General features: G+C 28.8%; 1 protein-coding gene across 5 annotated transcripts in view; it reads left to right on the top strand.

Annotated features, from left to right (window-relative positions):
• The first annotated feature begins 5,858 nt into the window (after positions 1-5,858).
• Positions 5,859-15,627, top strand: part of LOC145184471 (voltage-dependent T-type calcium channel subunit alpha-1H-like) — a 31,948-nt gene continuing 22,179 nt past the window's right edge. For 2 of the 5 annotated variants that reach the window (XM_090094081.1, XM_090094084.1), the window contains exons 1-9: positions 5,859-5,907; positions 5,996-6,250; positions 11,814-12,077; positions 12,622-12,864; positions 13,067-13,161; positions 13,594-13,777; positions 13,933-14,278; positions 14,389-14,481; positions 14,674-15,564. In XM_090094081.1, the coding sequence (XP_089950207.1) occupies positions 11,929-12,077; positions 12,622-12,864; positions 13,067-13,161; positions 13,594-13,777; positions 13,933-14,278; positions 14,389-14,481; positions 14,674-15,564 (2,001 nt within the window). In that variant the 5' untranslated portion in view covers positions 5,859-5,907; positions 5,996-6,250; positions 11,814-11,928. Of the gene's footprint in view, positions 5,908-5,967; positions 6,251-7,794; positions 8,095-11,813; positions 12,078-12,621; positions 12,865-13,066; positions 13,162-13,593; positions 13,778-13,932; positions 14,279-14,373; positions 14,482-14,673; positions 15,565-15,627 lie in introns of those variants that run through there. The other 3 variants (XM_090094082.1, XR_016454515.1, XM_090094083.1) reach the window with 3 other exon arrangements.

Raw genomic sequence — 15,627 nt, 5'->3', positions numbered from 1 at the left:
ATTAAAGAAAAATACTTATATTTTCTAGTATAATCCTATTTCTGACCATGTAAGTACTTTTGGACAAATCTAAAGGTACTAGCGACTTCCTCAACATACTTCTCGATGATGAAACCGTCATTTGAGCTTTTTGTGACTGGATAATTAGTCAAACACTTTTCGGCTAAAAACAAAACAGGTGGCGGTTTTTTTTTCAACATATAAAGGAGCTTTTAGAATGTTCAAGTGTGAGAACCTTTTAATGTTTAGTAAGGAGAAACGTTTTAGTTCTGGCCAATGTTTTTTTTGACAATTCTTCTCACTGTTGCCTCTGAAAAGTTTAAATCTTTTGCTATCTTTCTTATTGACCTGATTGGATTCCTGTCAATCCAGCTTTTGATGGCACTTGACTTGCCTGAATGTAATAGCTGGTGATTTTAACTTGAAATGTCAGAAGCATATGCCCCGGCTCTGTGCTCAAAGCTACTCATTGATGATGGCAAGATGAGTTAAGTTTTTTCTAATTTTTAATTTATTTCCCAGGACAATGTTGTAGACACCCATCCCATGCCAATCATACGTTTGAGGAACACTTATACTTAGTTTGTACAGATGTCGAATAAAAGAGACAGCTAAGCATGTTTATGTTTGATCTAGAAGTAATTTTTTTTGACAGGAAATGTCACTTTTTTTTTCTTTCTCTATCAACAATGGTGCTGAATTAAACATAGAGTCAAAATTTATGAAGTATCAAGCAATGAAATTTGCTTAAAATGTATTTTGCATTTGGTTTGCATTTGTAAATAAATGTTACTAAACATTAGTTTAAAAAAATATTATCCGAAAAATGATTTGAAGAAAAAATTTTATTTAAGACAAATGTTAAAAAATTTTGGTTTAGTGTATAACATAAAATGTTTTAAGTTTAATTTAACCATCTACAGTAGGTGACAATATATTAACTATAGTCTTAATTTAGCCAGAGATGTTTCTAGGTACCATGAAAGGGACAACTGGGGCTCTATATGCACAACATCATACTCTGAACTGACAAATTAATCAGAGTCCTGAAAAAATGTTTTAATATAAACAGCAACTAATTTCGTTTTTGTTGTTTTATCCCTATTATTAAATTACAGGTTATGTGTTTTTTGCCGCAAAATGTTTCAAAACATGTCTCTATAAAAATAAACAATAGTTTTAGATGAAATTTAAAACTATTGTTTATTTGTATAGTGACAAGTCACAATTATTTACAAAGCTGTAAACAAAAACTTTTACAACCTTACTAAAAATTATAACCTGAGTTAATTTTCAGCTCCGATCTCAAGATGGGCTTCATATAAATAAAAAAAATAAAAACAGTCTATAACATAGGAAAAAGTTTATAAATAAACAGTTTAAAACAAAAAGAAAATGAAATTTACAACATATACAAACATATAATATGGATATATATAATTATTATAAGTATACATAATTATTGTTATGGAACCATATGATGTGACTATCAAGCTTTGCAAAGCATTTAGCGCTTCAGAAAATAACTGATTAACAAAAAAGTTTTAAAAAATACACATCAGGACCATATTCCATTTGAAAAATTAACACAAGCAAACCTAACCAAAATTAATCAACAACTGTGAACACAGCTGTTTTTTCTCAAGCACCAGTTTTATAGAAGCTTGCGAACTTTAGCATGGACAAAGGCAGATCTTTCCTGTCCAAAAATTGCAAATATTTCTTTAATTGAAATCAGAGCCAGACCTCTGAGCCTCTCATATGAAATCGATTATCTCATATGTGAGTTAATCAATTTTAAAGCAGAGGAGCTTCTTTCTCCCGATGCAATTGTGACTGGAAGTGTAAGGAGGAAACGTAGTGCGATGCTGAGATTACAGTACAGCTCTAGAAGCTGCTCACTAAAAATGCAGTTCAGCATGCCTTTTGGACAGGAAGTGACATGGTCGGGAAAAGTGTTGATGGCTGTACTGACTTCCAAAGCTAAGTCTGTTTTAATGTCTTGACCTGTTTTTCAAGCATTCTATACCCTCTTAAAGTTTTTCTCTTTAACGTTTTGTCTCGTGTTTTCCATGGAGATAAGAAAACTGTGCAGTCCATACAAATATTCCAGTTTGCAAATCTATTGTTGAGATTTCTGAGAGTTATGTCCACTAAAGGGTGATAAAATTCTTTTCTAGTTGCCACATCTGGACTGTGCAGTGTTTCTTCCTCTGCTGACTCAGAATGAAAATGTTTTGGTGTTCTTCTGGTCCTTTTTTTAGGAAGCTTTTTCTTTATGCTTAGGTCCTCTGCAATTTCTAAAGCATCAGTCTGACAAGAAAGCCATTCTCTCTGAAGCGCACGAGGTACTCTCTAGCTATCACTCGTTTCAGAGTTTCGAGAAAGACATTTGGGCTTAGCAGAAGTTTGCTTACACAGTTGGTTTGGTGCAAAATGTTTTACCAAATCAGATCGCATAGTAGAAAATGCCCACACAGGATCCCTTTGGAATAGGGAGTAACTGCAAAAGTTTTACCCAGTCATTTTAATACAATTATGTGCACGACAGTCTGGTCTTCAAGGCGCAAGCATTACCCTGTCCTTTTATTACCATTATGTGCTCGACGGTCTGGGACCTCCTTAAGCACGGGGATCTGGGCAAATGTCTAGTATTTTCACCTTATTCCGATGGCTCTGAGTATAGCTGAATCCTAACTAGAAGCTAAGTTAGCCCAGTTCTTTATTAATAAATTAGCTTCTACAAAACGTTCTCTAAATGTACGCGATGCTGCATTAAGTTTTAAATTTCTTAAAGCAACCTTAATGCATATAATTTCTTTTAACAACCTTACAGGAGATAAGCGGATTCAATTTCAATGTCTTGATCAACACTTTCGCGTAACCAAAAAAAATAACCTCATGCGATTTGTTGCGTATTGTTTATCGGAAATGAGAAGTTCATTAAGTTATTTATATGTGAGTAATGTAATATTCACTGTATAATCAATATTAATTAATACCCTGGCAAAACTTTAAATAAGTATATTATGAAGCTCATGGTTGCCAGTTCATCAGGTTGATATATTAATGAAGGCTTGAATAAGCCTCATCAAGCACTAGTAAAAATTTTTTTATGATATTTAATAAAATATTATAAAATTTTTTACTATATGTTTATATATTAGCGAAAACGAAAAGACAGATATGCACAAAACAAAAAACCCAATTAAAAAAGTCAAAAAATATAAAGATGAAAAAGGGGAAGGAGGAGGGGCTTTCCGAGAGTGAGTCTGGTTACGAGGAGGTTACGAAAGAGTTAGAATAGGGGAAGTTGAGTTACAGTCATTAGAGACATACGGACGGGTATGTAAGGGTTGGGAGACTTATAATCAAATGAGCTAAGATAGAGGACCATTAAAGAAAGAGAAAGAAGAGTAAAAAATAGTTTTATTATATTTTAACGTTTAGAATTTGTTATCATTGGTAATGTTATCTAAAAAAAAAATTTTTTTTGTTATTTGGAATAAAAGAAAGGAATAGAGCATTACACGAAACCAAGAGAAATCCCCGACACTGTAAACCTATGTAACACTCTATCCCACAACTTTAATCTCTGTAAGTAACCGAGTAAGAAGTAACTAAAAACAATAAAAAGAGCATTAAAACGCAAAATGTTTCTTATTGCAGAATGTACCAAAATATCATCGAAAAAAATTAATCACATTATAGAAATAGAAATTCACAAAATTGATGCAACATAAACCAGATATAAAACAATCTTTTTGAGGTTGGGTTGACGTAGAACATTTAACCGGAGTTAATTGAAGTGAACTCTCAGACGTATTTCCTAAATGGTTCCAGAAAAACTTACTGGAACTTTTTTCAAGAGTGTGGGCATTACAATATAAAAACTTGCTACATCCTAGGACTTTTTTTTTAAAGAAAGAACAAAAAAAAAAAAATAAATAAAGCAAAGTTTAAAATCTTTAAAGGGAAAGAATATTTTTTTTTTGTGTCGGAAAATGAGAAATATTTAGCTGCAAGTCTTACCCAGCAGGCACAACCATACGGGACCCAAACAGGAACCATCTGCGATGTCAAACGGGAACCATACGGGATTTGGCCGCGGGATCTACATGGGAACCATTTGGACGGAATAAAAAAAAACGAAATACCTTTTCCCCGTATTGACCCCAGATTTCTCACTGATTTGTTTTAAATAGATTTGATTAATAGATTTAAGAGTTTGTTGATAAACTCTAAAAAAATGTAATTTATAAACAATCATTATAAATAAATATCAAAACTCAATGTTTCTTTGCTTCATTTGAAATAAATTAAATCACCATTTAAATTTTTATTATTTATGTAAGCTGTAAAGAAAAAATCTGTAGCTATATATATATATATATATATATATATATATATATATATATATATATATATATATATATATATATATATATATATATATATATATATATATATAACTTTATGTAAAATATTAATTTTTTTCATATACTACTGCCAATCACAATTCGAAAAAATGTATTAGAGAATTAAGTTTACTAAGAACTAAGGGCAGTTTAGTAAAACAAATCTGGGGAAAAGTAAAAATGAAATTTACCACATATTCAAACATATAATATAATATAATCCATATTATTTGTTTAGTAAAACAAATCAATACGGGGAAAAGAAAAAAGCAGCCGAAAGATTTTTCGTTTTTTTTATTCTGCCCATATGGTTTTTAAGTAGATCCCGCTGCCAAATCCCGGACGGTTCCCGTTTGACATCCCTTTTGGGTCCCGTATGGTTCCGTATGGTTGTGTTTGCTGGGTGAGTTTAGAAACAAGTTTTGGTTAAAAACTTTTATTGAACTCTTTCAAAGTTTATTTTTTTTCTTAACAAAAGCAGAGGACAAGATATTTTCTTTTAGTATAGAGAAGCGTAAAAGTTGGTCACAATAACAAATTTTCCATTTGAAACACAAAAATATTTTTTGTGTAGACTACTCTGAAATTTGACTTTTTAGCAGAACAATTGATTCAAAATGATGATTGTGATTCTAGCCAAATGATGGTTGTGATTCTATCCAAGATGATACACTTTACACATAAAAAATAGGCGATTGATTATTAAAACGAAAATGTTATTGCAACTTTTATAACATAAATAAGAAAAAAGTAAACTTAATATCAAAATTATCTTATTGTGCTACACATGTGATTTACATTTATTGCGGACTGGAAATAGTTTGGGATCATGCTAAACAGTGTATATATGTTTAATTCTACTCCAAAGACAATTAAGTTTACGAGGGGTTCTTACAAAAATGTATTATTTTGCTATATACAAAGCTTCTTTATGTTAAACTGTTATATAGCAGTGGTTTCTAAAAACCCCTGGGAGTCCTTGTTTTTATCTATTTGTAATTTATCATTTGAAACTTATTTGTATGTTTACAAGGTACAAGCTTTGAATTAAATATAAATTTTTTAAATTAAATCTTTTTATTTCAATTATGGTCTTCCTTTCAACAGTTTGTGTAGTTTCTCCCTGATTCACCGTTGCGCCGTTGTTCATATTTCGTTACCAAGACATCGCTTTAAATTTATTCTGCTTGACTTGGTAAAAAAAAAAAAAAAAAAAACATTCTTTTAACATGTTTCAGGTCTAAAACTTGTTTTTAACAGACCTCCATTATCCAGTTGTTTACTTACAATAAACAACTTGAGTGCCGCAGAAAAAAAAGTGAAACGAATCTATTTGTTAAAATAATAATGTAGAAAAAACCCGCGAAACTAAGCATAAAACAAAACTCACTTCTTGAAGATCTCTTGTCTAAATAAATAGAGTTAAAAAAAGTTTAATCGGTCGAAAGATGACCAGCTACACGTTACTAAGGCAAACAAAAAATTTACGGTATTTAAGTAAACATCTTAATATATTTATATCTATTGAAATTACACTTTATTAAGTATTGATAATATAAATTATTCATTGTAAATAGGTTGTCTAAAAATGGTTTGTCTGAAATTTTCATAAAAAAAAACTTTGCATTGTTAAAGAAGAAAGAAAACAATAAAAGTTTAACAACAAAAAAAGAAAAATTGTTTGTAAAAGAAGTTGGTTTTTAAACGAAAAGCTAAAACCGAATAAAAATGAACCAAAGTTCTAAAAACATTGGATTACGATGTAAAAACGTTTTAGTTCGTACATTTCCGCACTTCTGATGGCGTAGGATTGGATCGGAGTGAGAAATACGGTAAAAATTGATTTTTTTTCTGAAATTTTTTTTTTTTTCTCTTGTTGATTTTTATAGATATATGTTAAAGTAAACCAAATGCATATTCGTTGCTTTGGTAATGTTGATGTTTTGGCTGTTCTTTTAAAGTTGGGACTTTTACTTGCTTTGAAAATATTGCTTTTCATCTGCGAAGCGTCCAGTAGCTAACAGTTTTAAGCAACTTTAAGCAAATGACTCGTTTGTAGAAAAAAAGGTACTGGTTGATAGAAAAGCTTTAAACTTGATAAGTTCTTTTTTTGAAAAAAAAAAAAAAAAAAAAAAAACCAAAGGGACATGAGTTCCAGAACATCTTTTATTTTCACGAAGAATGTGTTAATATGAGAAAATTTTGATGAAAAATTAGCGTTTTTTTTTAAAAAAAAAAATCACGGATTTAAAAGCCATAAATATTTTGTAATAGATAAAAGATATAAAAGTCTTAATTTAAACTACTTTAATGACTTTTTCAGGTTTGGATGTTACACTTAAGTTAACGAAAATGAGAAGCAGAAAAAAACTCCCTGAAAATAGTTTTATTGTGTGGTATGATTGATACTCTGATAAAGTTTTAAAAAGAATTCCTTTTTTTCTTTATCAAATCATAAACATCAAATCATAAATATCAAATCATATATATATATATATATATATATATATATATATATATATATATATATATATATTTAAATTAACATAATTCAAGTAAATGAGGCTAATAATTGGTAAAAAACGCGGGTAAATCGCGATTAACCATAAAGCCACCCGCGATTGTTGCAATAAAACACTTTTTTCTTGGTCCGAGTGAATTTTATACTTTTAAATTAAGTCCACTTTGTTTACTTTTACCGTCGCAGGTCACCCCAAGTAGCATTTTTTGAAAATTTATCGAATTGCAAACTTTCAACGTCGACGAATTTCAATATTGAAGTGTATTGCGTGACGCAATTATTGTTATTATTTTCAGTATTTTTAAAATTTGCTGATGAACTTTTGTCTTTTTCAAAAAAAATCAATAGAATAAATTATGTATTTACTATTTTAGAATATTCTTTGAAAATATCAACGTAGGTGGATACATAAACACGCAAATATACGATGGTTATTATAGTTAATGAAAATGAAACCATTACGTAATGAATAAAAAATAAACAAAATTTTCATTACGTAAAAGGAGAAAAAAGGAGGGGGTTGGGTGCGCTGGTTGAAAAGTCAAGGCATGTCGTAAAAATCTACAAAAAATCCAGATGACATCAAAGCAAATTACACTCTATCTTATTAGCCAGGTAGAACAACAGAACATATAGGCTGAGACCTAAGAGGTTATATATAGAATATTAACGAAAATCCACTTAGTTTAGTAACAGATTACCTGAATTAACAAAGGTGATGATTGTACCTAATTTACATAAGGGACAATTATCACCTTTGTTAACCATGCACAAAATAAACTTCTACTTGTATTTCTAGAATAATCCTTGATTGTCAAGTTTCTCATCTTAACTTTAAATTTGTTGTTTTAACAGAAAAGTAGCAAAGATCTTCACCATGTTGGCAAATAGTTCCACTCAAAGATGTTTGTTTTATTAAACTTACGCATCTAATCAGTGTTATAGAAACAACCGTTCAACATCTTAAAAATATCAGATATGATGTAGGTACATTGCATCAAAGACAGTTTATACAATGAAATAATCCGCTGATTTTAAGTTTCATGAAGATTTTCTGAAAGCATTTTGTAAAAAAGAAAAAAGAATGAGAGTATCCATGAAAAGATTTGAGAGTTAAAAAGATGAAAAGTGGTAAATTTGAGGAAATTTTGTTTGGTATGAAACGTTAGTTAATTTAGGCGGCAATTTTTCGTTGAAGCAGATTTTGATGCGCTATTATTGTTTGAAAATTGAAAAAGCATGATTTGTGCAAAACTATTGCTTTGTACCTTGCATTTCATTTTTTCTTATTTTACCTGTGATAAATTGTTTAGCTGATGGATGACAAAATTATTCAGTTGGTAAACCCAAAAACATTCGAGGCATTTAGTATAAACTATTCAAGTTACCATTTTTATCACTAGATGTTATATCTAGTTTTAAATTTAGAAACTAATCACCTTAATCGATATGTTATTACCCCACCCTCCCTCTTCAATTTTCGGTATTTTTATGAGAGAGATTAGATTAAACCAAGATAAGTAGTCGATCACTTAACAGTCGATCAATTCACTGTTTGTTTTTGATGAGTTTTAAATCACACAGCATGAGACATTTTTTGCAGACTTGACATTTTTCTTTAATGGTTGTTTAAATTATTACACGTTAACAGCTGTGCTTTTTAAACACATGCAACTGATAAATTGTCATAAATCAAGTTTTATGTGTTGTTATGATGGAATATCTTTGATTTTTTTTTCCGTATATAAATACATATTTATAAAAAGAACATTAGAGCAATAAAGACCCAACTTGCGTGCCGTAGCGATGAAATTATTTTAAAATTATTTATATAAATATTTTAATTATTATTATTTAAGGTATTGAAACTGCCGTAAGTTTTTATTTTCTTCGAGTTTAAAAAAAAAAATCGTCTTATTTCCGTCAAAACATTCTTTTTTTTTCCCAAATAAAATAATCTTTCACAAAAAAAACTCTTGAGATTTCGTTCCCTGGTCACTTGATCGGAAATTGAACAAATCAAGATATTATAAGCAAAGCATCAGGCTGAGAACAAATTTCGATTTAATCAAATTGACCAAAGTCCCGAAATAAATTGTGAAAAAAGTAAAATAAGTGAAGATGGTTATATTAATTTTATAGTCCACCCAAAAAGTGAAGTGGAGGTTGTCATTACTTTGATGAAGGCGGAATCTTAAAATCCTCCTTCGTCACATTATGCAAATATTACAAAGACTGGGAGTTGAGGAAAACAAATGTCGCGTTTTGCTTTTGTTAATTGAGATGACAAAGACAATAATTTGTCAATAGTTTTACCAGATTACGTAACTGTCATTTAAAAAAAAACAACGTCAGAGGCTTCTTATTATTTATGGTAAAAGTTTCTGTACTAAAACTGGTGTTTTCCAAGTTGAAATTTCAGACATATCGATAAGAGAATCTGACAAAATGATGTAAAGCCATTAATTTTATTGAGGAATCGACAACTTTGTCTCAAACAAATTGTAGCTTTAAATCTACTTTCAAGTAGGAGGATTTTTAGAGTTTTACAAATTGGAAACTTCTCTTCAGGACGCTTGTTTTAGCTTTAAAATCAATTATACTACCTTTAAAAACATTTAGAGTTTGAAAGTCAACTCTTGTCTCGTGTTTTGTTCTACGCTTTACAATGTTAAATGCAAACCTTTAATAAGAATTTATAATTTATTCCTTATTGCTGAGATAAAAGTTCATATTATTAATTGAATTCTTATCAAAGAAAACTTCTTAAAAACTTCACAAAGATACAGTGCTTTAAAAGAACATGGTGCGAGGCTTTAAAGGGTTAAATAGGTTAAGTAGGGTTATAAGAGTTTGTTAAAATCATACAACTCCCATAATAATTAATGAAAATCGTCATAGTGACAAAAAATTTATTGATGATGAGGTTGTTTTCAATGACGAGAACGCCATCGACAACAACAACTTTTTATAAAAATAAATTTGTAAATTTCCTTTTAAAAATCATTGAACAATAAAAATATTGATATGCATTAAAGTTTATTATCACGTTTAAAGTTGTTTAAGCTTGAGTTACAATAAAAATTGCATACAATTTGTAAAACTTCGAGTTTAGTAAGATATAAATTTTTTATTTTTATGATAATTAACTTACCTACGTCATGCATTTTAATGCTTTTTTAATCAAAGTTAATTTTTATAAAGCACATATGACGACTTAGTGTGTATGCTTTTCATATTGTGGGACCTGTTGGAACTTATATTTTGGAAATTTCTTAAGTTTTTTTATTCATAGAAGAATAGATTTTATTCAGGAATGAATTTAAAGTTGAACGACTTTCATGTTAAACTCGTTCCCAAAGTTTTGATTTCTTTCACTGCATTTTTATAGAGATTATTACAATCTCGACACTTTTTAGAATAATTGAATCTGCAGATCAGTAACTGACACTGTGGGAACTACTTCTAAAAGTTCTACTTTTTAAAATAAACTAAATTTAAAATCGATTAGGATAAGATAGTTTTCATCTATCAAAAAACGAAAAAATTAAATCAATCATTTATAATTTTTTTTTCGTTTTTTTAAAGAAGTATTGAGTTAATTATTAAAGAATCTTTAGATTCATTTTTATTGAAGAACTGAAAAAGCGAACAGACTTTTCGTTTTGGACTTCGTTTGTGTTGTTCTAACTCAAACGTGAAAAACTGATTAGAGAGAGAACGACATTGGTATTTATTTTTGATTAACTATTTGAATGAACGAGAGCTTACTTAGTGACTTGATGTTTGAAAGTGTTGGTAGCGATTGTTGCTGATTGTTCATTTCTATAAATTTCCATTATTATCTCTTGGGAAATGCCGCTCGTTTTAACGTTGAAAATATTTTGAAGACTCGCAACATTTGGAATTATTATTTTTGGGTCTATTTTGGGAATTAATCAACAAAAATAAAAACCTAAACTAAAAAAAAAAAAAGCAATTTACAAAATTTCAAAACAAAAAAAGTTGCTGTTGACAAGTAAAGATTGTGGTTGTGGTGGTTTTTTTTTTATTTATTTTTTGTTTTGAATTGTTTAGAAGAAAGTAAGAAATTTAAAAAAACGAGAGACAAAAGAAAAAAAAAACAAAGAAAAAAAATAATAATAAAAAGAAATTTGAAAAACGTATTGTGATTAACAAGTTTATATGAAGTATTTACTGCTAGTAAGTGTTATGTTTTCTTTGAGTAAAGTGTGATATTTTTATTTCTTCAACTGCGTTGCAACATATGGCAGTCATGATCATTTTGTTCTTCTTTTATGGAAAGCCAAGAACATATTTCTTCATTGTGTGCAAATAATATCCAAAATAGCATTTTATTTCAGAGAACGTTGGCGTCATCAAATCGTCATTCATTTTTGTATACAAAATCTACCCTGGTTTTTAAAGATAAGATTTTGAAATGAAGTTTTTGTTTAAAGCACCTGAAACGTCATTGTTTTTAGTTTCTTTAAAATGTAGCATTGAATTTTTGGGCTGAAGAGCAATCTATAAAATTAAAAATAAAACTGAAGCGGTTAAATAGCTGATACGAAACTGTTAGAAGCAAGCTGTTTACAAAAGCTCCAAAATTATTTTTTTTGGGGGTATTCACATTTTTACTAGCCAAACTTTTGAAAATCATTTGTGCAGGTTTACTTGTGCGTTAACTCGTGTTTACTTGTGTGTTGATTTGTTTTGCAGTTCATTAAAGTTTTCATATACTTTTATTTAAAAATGCTTAAATAAATGTTAATTATAATTAGATAATTTTATACTTTTTTTGCATTTATCAACCAGCGCCAATTCTTATAATAAAGATATATGGTTGTATTTTTAATGAATCTTTTATTTAGAAAAATCATAAAAAAATTTGTTGGTTTAATTTTTAATGGAGATTAAAGGTTTTGGAATGGTGACATCTAAACATTGTTAGCAATTGATTTGATCGACTTCAAAAGTCAACGCAAAATGGATAGCTCAACATATACGCTACCGTGTGAATTACAGCGGGATGAGATAGAACTCGATCCGTTGGATTTTTATCAAGATTATTCGCTTCACTGTTTAAGAAAAACAACACTACTTAGACACTTTGCAATAAAAATAACTTTGTCCCCGTATCCTTTCAGCTGCCTATGTTTTGATGCTCCTTTCTTTCACAATATTTTATTATCTTTCCGAAGAGTTTTTCTTTTATTATTTTTTTAATTTTATACTATCATTTCTTCCTTCGTGCCATCTTCATGATATTTGACAAGTTGTGTTCATCTCAGAAGGATGAATTATTCAATGATCAACTCTATCAAAAATATTAAATAAAGAGGTTCTTCTTAAGCCATCTAAATTTAAAGCTCTACACTGTTTTAAGATATTTTTCCTTTCGAAAGTAATTTTTTTTCTGAAATACCTGCTGCAACTTTCCTCCTCTTGTTGCCGTAAATTCATTCTTTTATTCCGCAAACCGTTAAAATTAAACTGCTTATCTAATCAAAACCAATCATACAAAATATTAATAGCAACAAAGAAAAAACAAACGCACGTGGAGTAAACTTTTTTTTAAAGTTTTTGTTTTTAAAATAATTAATATAACCATAATTCGATATAAGATGGGGTATCAATAAAAAAAATTATGCAAGCAAACTTCCTCAACGTTAGTTAAAGGTATTTGGAGAAGTTTACTATGACTATAATATTTGTGAACTGCATCACGCTCGGTTTATATGACCCATACGACACGAAATGTGAGAGGCAAAAGTGCAGAGTTCTTGAAGTCTTTGAAACATGTATTTTTGCATATTTTGCATTGGAAATGATAGTAAAAATGATTGCATTTGGTATATTTGGAAAGCAAGGGTATTTATCAGAAACTTGGAATCGGCTTGATTTATTCATTGTTACAGCTGGGTAAGAACATTTGCCTATGATGTATAAAGTCTTATATTCCATCACATACAGACATACAAAACCCATACTGACAAACTCATAAGCATTTAAATGAACATACATTAAGTATCAGAAAATTTTATATTCTTTAAATAATGTTATTCCATAATATTTATTACTTTTATAATATTTATTACTAAAAATCACTTGTAAAAAACTTTAGCACCTTTGAGTTAGCATATGGTGATGGAGAGTTTCTAAGTTCAATACGAGTTATACGGGTTCTGAGGCCACTTCGTGCTATAAATCGTGTTCCAAGTAAGTTTATTTGTGTGAATACTATTGTGTCAAATATACTTTTATCTTAAAATTGCATATGTTTTAATTATAGCTTTGTAGAATATACACACACATAGACACACACTAATTATATTGTTTTTTTTAAATCAGGTAAACTCTTAATATTGTGTTTAATGTTATATAAAAATATATGTAAGTCTAAAAAAAGTTAAAATTTATCCTAAGAATGTCCAGTTAATAATGACAAACTATATATATATATATATATATATATATATATATATATATATATATATATATATATATATATATATATATATATATATATATATATATATATATATATATATATATATATATATATATATATATATATATATATATGTATATATATATATTTATATTTATATATTTATATTTATATTTATATTTATATTTATATTTATATAGGTATTAGAATCCTTGTTACTCTATTGCTTGATACTCTACCAATGCTTGGAAATGTTTTTATACTTTTCATGCTAATTCTTGCTGTTTTTGCAATAATTGGAGTGCAACTATGGCAAGGAATTCTTCGAAATCGATGTTTTCATGATTTACCAACAAATGTCACTAATATCCTAGAAAAAAATAAGTATGTTTTTTTAAAAATCTAATTTAGATTTAATGTTATTGCTTACAAAATTATGTTTAAGTTATAATTAATTTAAATTCTGTTATGTAGTTAAAAGGAGAGAGAAATTGCGAAGAAACATATTAAAATATTTTGATTGCAAATATTTTGTTTAGTATATCTCTATCGCAATACTATGTTGAGCCAGAAGGAGATGATTGGAATTTAATATGCTCATCTGCATTGAACAGTGGTCAAGTTTCTTGCAACTCCCATTTTGTTTCAAAATTTGATTATAAATGCAGTTTAAACTTTTATTCACTGCTAAATGCAACAAACAATACTTTATCAGATTTTATTTATAATCCCTTAGTTCTATCAAATCTATCCTATAGTAACAATGAAACTAGTTGTATTGACTGGAGCCTTTTATATACTCATTGCAAAGCAAGTGATTCAAACCCACACCATAATGTTATATCTTTTGACAGTGTTAATGATGCTTTTATTGCTATTTTTCAAGTAAGTTTCTTTAAATCTCTGCCATTCATTAATCTCAAATCTCCCTTTACTGATAATAGAGCTGACACTGGGCCTAATTTGGCTTTTTGATTTAGTATTTTGTATTTTAGTCCATAACGTTAGAAGGTTGGTCTGAAATAATGTATTTCTTACAAGATGCTTATAGTTCATGGGTTTGGATATACTTTCTAGCTCTCATTGTGGTATGTCTTTTTTTTAAACTTTAAAGTTTAGTTTTTAAATATTTTAGTAATATGAGATCTTTTAACAAATTTTTTACCCAAATGTTGGATTGTGATTTTTATTTTTAAAGTTGATAGCTCAGTAGTGAAAACAAAAATCAAAATGTTTGAGCAAATAAATATTTTAAAATTATAAAAGTTTATCATTAACAGATTGGTTCGTATTTGTTGACAAATCTGTGCCTTGTTGTTGTTGCTACTCAGTTCTCAGAAACTCGTCAGAGAGAATCTGCTCTAATGGCAGAAGCAAGAAAAAAATCAAGACCAGGAACTTTTACATCCATGAGTGAAAATGAAAACAGTGGATGTTATCGGCAAGTTTTAAGCTTAACAAAGTACTATATACGAAATAAATATAGAAAACTACATAGAAGATTTATTGCCTGGAGAAATTCTAAAAAAACCAAATTTCAAAATAGTTTAGTGGATGGGCCTGTTCATTTTCATCACCATCACCACCATCATCACCATCACCATCATTTGCACCTTTGTTCAAGTATTTCTAGTTTCAATAAAAAGACTAAAAATGATGAAAATGATGAGCCTCTTCCTGTTGATAATCATCACTCATCAAAATGTATTGAAAGTTTAACAGAAGATGGTTTATTTAATCAAGTAATGCTGCTTCCAAGAAATACTGCTTCTTTAATTATTCCAGAGAAAGCAGTAGTTATATGTCATGGTAAATCTAAATTAATTGCTTCTGCACCTGTACTGACTACCATTTCAATGTTTCCTTCTGTTTCAAAGATTGACCTAAATTCTTCTGTGGATCATTCTGTAAGTGCTGTCTATCAAAGTATTGTTGATCAAAGTCTTAGTGAAGAGGATATTGATGAAGAGCATTCAGAAGAGTGTAAAAACTCAGGCTGTTATGAGAATGAAAATATCAACTCAGTTACTTCAGACAAGAAAAAGTGCTATTACTTGTCACTTGTTCGCAAAAAGTTAAAATTTTGTTGTGAGTCTAACATATTTAAAAGTGCAATTATGATGGCAATTTTTTTGAACTCTTTAACAATGGCATCTGAACATCATAAGCAGGTGTGTTTTGATTTACCTAACTAAAAAGTAAATAAGATTTTTTTAAAATTTAGTTGATAAAAA

This window comes from Hydra viridissima, unplaced genomic scaffold (genome assembly GCF_058129835.1).
Source record: "Hydra viridissima isolate aposymbiotic clone 2 unplaced genomic scaffold, HvirCarnegie_v1 scaffold_7, whole genome shotgun sequence".
Lineage (NCBI taxonomy): Eukaryota > Metazoa > Cnidaria > Hydrozoa > Anthoathecata > Hydridae > Hydra > Hydra viridissima.
The sequence above is the reverse complement of the archived record's forward strand: the minus strand, read 5'-3'. Positions and strand labels throughout refer to the sequence as shown.